Source organism: the organism of the source record quoted next, unplaced genomic scaffold (assembly GCF_019419815.1).
Source record: "Pyrus x bretschneideri cultivar Hongxiangsu unplaced genomic scaffold, Pyrus_bretschneideri_v1 Contig4, whole genome shotgun sequence".
Taxonomy (NCBI): Eukaryota; Viridiplantae; Streptophyta; class Magnoliopsida; order Rosales; family Rosaceae; genus Pyrus; species Pyrus x bretschneideri.
The window spans coordinates 5,880,181-5,886,554 of NW_025999723.1; the positions used below are offsets into that span (position 1 = coordinate 5,880,181).

Sequence of the window (6,374 nt, forward strand, 5' to 3'; positions counted from 1 at the left end):
AATTAATTTTTTAAATATTTTTTAAATTTTTAATAGAAAGTGGATCTCGAATCAAGCCATGTCAGCATTTAACTGAGAAATTCACGGCCAAGCTAACGGAAGGTATAACATTGGACCAAATTCTAAAGATGAGGTATGACATTGTTAATTTTAAAACATGAGGTATGATAGTGTCGTGAGACCCATAGTTGAGGTAGTTTTTTGTCATTTACCCTATTTTTAATTAGGTGATGTTATCCCCACATCCTTTTTTATTGCTCACATATCTCTCTTTTCGGCCATCGAATCGAATAAATTGAAGAAGATCAATGAAAAAAAAAAAATTAATACGAGTATGTGAGAGGTAAAAAAGAGTGTAAGTAGCACTACCATTTTAATTTTACTATTTTAGCCAAAGAGAGCACTAGACCTTAAGCTGACGTTGGTTATTCGATCTGAACTCAACTATTTGAATTAAATTAAATTACTATTATAGTTGTGTTTGCCGAACCTGCAAGTGTTGAAACTGAACTTAATAAATTCGACAAAATTTCAACATATCGTGTCTTATAAGTCCCATCCAGAGAAGTGAGACTCTTCATTTCGACTCAATGCATGTATTCTTCCGAAATCAAGCAACTATTTCTAAGCTCTCTCCAATATATACACATGGTCCTTTTTCAAAAACTAATAACATAAAAAAATACATGGGAAGATTTATTGCAGCATTAAGTACAAACATTCACAAGATCAGAGAGAACTTTTGAAGAACAAGATCAAGAAAACAATAATATGAACACATACAATGTTTTTTAATTCTAATCCTTGCCTATACCAAGACCCCAGTTACCTTCGGTACCAGTCCAAAAATGAATAGAAAGAGCAAATGCATCACGTTCATCTTCAACTACGGTTCTCTAAAACCCTGCTTCTTTCACTTTCGCGTCTAGAGGTTAAATTACATGACAAGACGCTAGAAGCTTAGCCCATTTTTCTGTAGACAAAAATCAAAATTGTACACGCATTCCTACTTTCCGTCTTATAGATCAACAGTCGATACTTTCTTAGTTAGAGCAACAAGTTCTCTTGTTCATGTCACCTGAAATATTGGCAACATTGATGGTAGTTCCTTGAGGGAGTCCAGTTGAAACTGCCTCCTGTGCTGCTAGTGCCTTCTTGCTTATTATGTGATAAATGTCCAACAAAATGGTCTGAAACGCATTCTCGACATTGAAGGCCTCCAATGCTGAAGTTTCGAGGAATGAGAGGCCTTCCTTCTCAGCCAATGTTTGAGCATCATCTGCTGGAACTGCTCTCAAGTGATTCAAGTCAGATTTGTTACCGGCCATCATTATAACAATGTTAGAATCTGCATGGTCTCTTAGTTCGCGGAGCCACCTCTGCACGTTGTCAAATGTTTGCCTCTTGGTTATGTCATACACCATTAAGCCACCAACAGCCCCTCTGTAGTAAGCACTCGTTATGGCTCGGTACCTCTCTTGACCTGCCGTGTCCCATATTTGCGCTTTCACTGTCTTCCCCTCTATCTGCAGCAGAATAAAAGGTTATATCTTGATGGAGAAGCAAGCAGCCATTCCTGAAACCTTAATGACTAAACAAGCAAAAGCAAGTGAAGAATCGCTTCGATTTCAACCGTTGTTTGTCAGTAAAAGACGCATCGTTTAAACACATGAGATTGAGAAGGGTTTTTTTTAAGTATAAAAAGGACTTATCTTTAGCTACGTTTTTAAAACTCGATTTTGTTCTCACTTTGCTCCATGTAACTCAAAAGTCGTCACTTTACTCCTAAAACTCAAAATTCACTCAACTTTAACATGTTTTTGTTTCTTCTGTAATCGTAAAAAAATGCTGACGTGTGACATTAAAATTGTAATCATCGATTCTAATTGGTCATTATGGAAATAATTAGGGTTTGTTGAGATTGAACATCCATCCAAAAATTCCATAATCATCTCTAATGACCAGAGAAAAAACCAGTTCTTCATTTGCAACCCATTCCACCCACAACCTAATCAATTATATAATCGACCAAAAGACTAATGATCGGCCCAATCCTACCACTACGCCCAAATTCAAGAAAAGGAAAAGACAAAAAACCAAGAAAAAAAAAAAAAAAATCAAACTCTGCAAATTTCGCTCCTATCCTCCATCGGGCTTAAAGCCTCTGCTTCCCAAATTTCTCCAACCTGCAATCCTTCATCTCCATTTTATCCATCTCCTTCTTGCTACACGGACTCCACATACGCATTTTTTTAATCCACGTTAGTATTTTGAAGGTTATTTGACAGAAGAAACGAAAACCCAGTAAAATAAATTTTGAGTTTTATGGAATAAAGTGACGACTTTTGATTTACAAGGACAAAGTAAGATCAAAATCCAGTTATATAGGTTGTAGCTAAAAATAAGCCTATAAAAATGACAATCCCTTTTGAAGATCGAGTTATGTCTTGAAATCGGCTAAGTTGGCATTGTAACACGGTAAGGTTGGGTAGATTTTAGATCCAAATGTCACCAAACAATATTCTGCAGAATGGCAGTGTTCTACCTAGATTGTCCATGGCACGGACGTAAACTGGATGATAACGCAGGGTAACACTGGTACTATACCCTAAACAGTATCACAAGGTATAAACAAATAGTTAAAGTTGATATGCACCAAGGGTAACTAAAACTCAATCCATTGTTTGGTAAGAAGAACCACAAAAACAAATTAATAAAAACCGAAATGGTTATCAGATGGGCGCTGAGGTTTTTGTACCACGTGAAACTTTGCGTCGAGAAATCGAAACAACTATCAGGAGACAATTATAAGGATTTCCTACAATTCTATAAATAATGTATTCTTTCACCATTGTTTCAATTCATAAAAAAATTCAAAAAAAAGAAAAGCTAGAAGCAGGAAAATTGCAAATGATCAATATTTTCCAAACAAAACCAACCTGCAATGTCCTAGTTGCAAATTCAACTCCAATGGTGGACTTAGACTCCAAAGAAAACTCATTCCTCGTAAACCTCGAAAGAATGTTCGATTTTCCAACACCCGAATCTCCAATCAATACAATCTTGAAGAGATAATCGTATTCGTGATCCACCTTGTACGCCATACGTTCTACTCCTCACAAACACAGCACCCCACACCTGCCGAGATCCAAAATCCACCAAACAAAAAGCCATTAGCAATCATAAAACCAAAAAAATTAACCAATTCTCTAGTTTTGACCGAAGGGATAAGAAAACTGCTGATCAGATAGCATTTTCATTTACCTACGTTTTCTTTCCAATGTGATTTTCCAGGGAAACAAACGGAAAGTGGGTAATCATAAAACAATGGCGAAAAGAATGGTGACTAACAAAATAGAGGATTTTTTGAACGTTGGGTTTTGTTGTTTTTGCACTGAAGTTTGTGGAAACAGAGGAGAGGAGAAGAGAAGAAGACGAAGAAAAAATGGCGTTGTAGAAAGTTAGAAACAGAAACAACGGATGAAAATGCACTTAAAACGGCTTTTCACAAGGGAAGAGATGCGCGGAATTCGGAGAATCTGTGTAAAGTAAACGACCATTCACAAGACATGTGCAAAAAATTTAGAGTTTTTATCATAAATGATCTCTGAGATTAATCAAACGCATCATTTTGGTCCTTTTTTTTCAAAATCAATTAATGTCGTCCATGGCATTCACTATTGCATATCAATTTATTCATTCTGTTAAGATTCCGTCAACTATTCTGTTAGTTTGTATGTGGAACCCATGAAACCACCGAAATGGTGACACGTGGATTACACAAAATAAGGGTTTTATTGCAAATGATCTCTGACATTGATCCAACTCCTCATTTTGATCACTGAGTTTCAAAAATCAATAAATTTGGCCCTTGACTTTGACTATCGCACAACAATTTAGTCATTCTGCTAAAATTTCATCAATATTTTTCGTTTGTGTGCTGATGTAGACCCATTAATCTAATCATATGGCTCCACATGGATTAACTACAAGAAACTACTCTTTTTTTTTTTTTTAAAGAGTGACCAACATATGAGTATTCGGCCTGACAGTTTCCTCGCATCCCACAACCCCAATTGGAAAAAAAAGGGTAAATGACAAAAAATTACCTCAACTATGAGGGTCAAGACAGTATCATACCTCATCTTTTAAAATTGACAATGTCATACCTCATCTTTAGAATTTGGTCCAATGTTATACTTCCGTTAGCTTGGCCGTGAATTTCTCAGTTAAATGCTGACCTGGCTTGATCCGAGGCCCAGTTCCTCGCCTATATGGATTCCACATGGCACGACACCTAATGTTTTCCCGCCAAATGGCATCCAGCTGAGATTCCCAATACACGTAGCTTTTTCACAGGACAACACGTGGATATTCCTTCAAAATTAAAAAAAAATTAAAAAAATTAAAAAAAGTAAGGGAACGTTGTAAAGTGTGCCTTTCGAATTAGTTTTCCCCCCGATACACCCAAATCCTATCGATCTAATTCCATTCCGAATTCCAGAAAAACAAGAACCCTAACCCTAGTTCTCACGGCTCCAAATCTCGAACAATCGGATTAGAAATTCAGCGAAAAACCCAAATCATCTTGTCGACTCACTTCCCTGACTTCGTTGGTGTCGGAAGGGGGTTTCATCTGGGTTCCATTACCTTTGAAGAAAAATCGAAGGATTTGACATGGGGTGGTACGTGTGCGACGATCCCGACGAAACAACGCCTACCTATTGTAAGTTTTTTTTGTGCTTTTGATGATTCTAAATGCATACTGAACTTATTATTTGGAATGGGTTGAATGTGGGGTTTTGTTTATTCTTCTTTGAAAATGTGGATTCATGCTTTGTGAATTCGAAATGGTTCCTGGGGTGTTGGAATAGGTTGAATGTGGGTTTTGTTTATTCTTGTAGCATTGTTTATTTTTGTTTGAAAAGGTGGATTAATGCTTTGTTAATTCGAAATGGTTCCTAGGGTGTTGGAATGGGTTGAATGTGGGTTTTGTTTATTCTTGTAGCATTGTTTATTCTTGTTTGAAAATGTGGATTTATGCTTTGTAATTCGAAATGGTTCCTAGGGTGTTGGAATGGGTTGAATGTGGGTTTTGTTTATTCTTGTATCATTGTTTATTCTTGTTTGAAAGGGTGGTTTATGCTTTCTTAATTCGAAATGGTTACTAAATTGTTGGATAATGGGTTTGTTGCTTTCTTGCTTTGTTTATTCTTGTGAAGATAAGGTGGTTTGTTACTTTATTGCTTTGTTTATTCCTGTTGAGAAATGGTTAATGTGCTTTGGCTATTTGCATATAGTTGTGGTTTGTTGCAATTTCATATAGTTGCATATAGAATCTGTGCATTGGTTTTTGTTGTTGGCTTTTAAAATGCAATTAGTTGCATATAGAATGTTGTGCATGAGTTGCATATAGAATGGTTTCTTAGGTTAAAATGCAATTGCTTTTGTTTGTTGTTGGCTTTTAATTAAGGTTTGTTTTTGTGAATTTCAGTATATATAGAACTATTATATATTGAATTGCATCATGGTGGGGAGATAAGTTATGACCTCTACGTTGGGGGAAAAGTGACATATATAGATAAATATGATAAAGACCTCATGTCACTACCGGTGATAAATGATATGGTGGAGGCACTTGGATACAGTGAGAAGTTCATGAACTACTATTATAAGATTCCCAACATGGATCTTTCCAATGGCTTTAAGTCGATTCAAAATGATTCCGATGTTTAGCCCATGTTCAATTTTATTCCAAAAGATAAAGTGATTGAGATGTACATCGAAAATTTGACGACAGAAGAAGCCGTAACGTAAGAGCAACAATTTCTGAAGTCCAAGGAAGTTAGTGGTCAAGTAAATTGGTTATTGAAGAGATAAGTAGTTCAGAGGGGGATGTTGGGCCAACAACATTTAAACCAATCAGATCTAAAAGCTTGCTAACTATTGAAGGGCCAGAAGTGAATGATTGTTGCATATCTCAACTAGTGCAAACATGTGTGACTGAGGTAAGAGAGATAAATGCTGATTCTAGGAATGGTCAGAAAAAGAGAAATTGTGAAGGGCCATAGGAGAATAAGGGGAAATTTGTGGTTGAGGTATGAGAAGAGGATAATCAGGTAGAAGAAGGGGATACTGAGGTAGGAGAGGGGGGAAATATGTGGCTGAGGTAGGAGAAGAGGATACTCAGGTAGAAGAAGGGGATACTGAGGTAGGAGAGGGGGATGTTGAATTATTCTTTGATGTACCTATTAGTTTTGAGGGGCATGTTGAAGAAGAGAATGAAGAAGCTGCTAAAGAAGATGATAATGATTTTGAAGAGAGTAAATATGGGAGTGATGATGATAACCCAGTGTTTTCCAAGTTTAATGGTA

General features: G+C 36.5%; 1 protein-coding gene across 1 annotated transcript; it reads right to left on the reverse strand.

Annotated features, from left to right (window-relative positions):
- Nucleotides 1-740: 740 nt before the first annotated feature.
- LOC103942781 (ras-related protein Rab2BV-like) lies at nucleotides 741-3,133 on the reverse strand. The gene is made up of 2 exons (XM_018646414.2): nucleotides 2,940-3,133; nucleotides 741-1,526 (listed from the first exon to the last, which is right to left on the reverse strand). Exons 1-2 carry the CDS (start codon nucleotides 3,102-3,104, stop codon nucleotides 1,044-1,046), a joined length of 648 nt encoding a protein of 215 aa, XP_018501930.2. The 5' UTR covers nucleotides 3,105-3,133; the 3' UTR covers nucleotides 741-1,043.
- Between the last annotated feature and the right edge of the window lie 3,241 nt (nucleotides 3,134-6,374).

Coding starts and splice junctions, on each gene's coding strand:
- LOC103942781 (XM_018646414.2), bottom strand. CDS start 3,104: ATGGCGTACAAGGTGGATCACGAATACGATTATCTCTTCAAGATTGTA. Junction 1,527..2,939: donor TTGCAACTAGGACATTGCAG/GTTGGTTTTGTT, acceptor ATTCTGCTGCAG/ATAGAGGGGAAGACAGTGAA.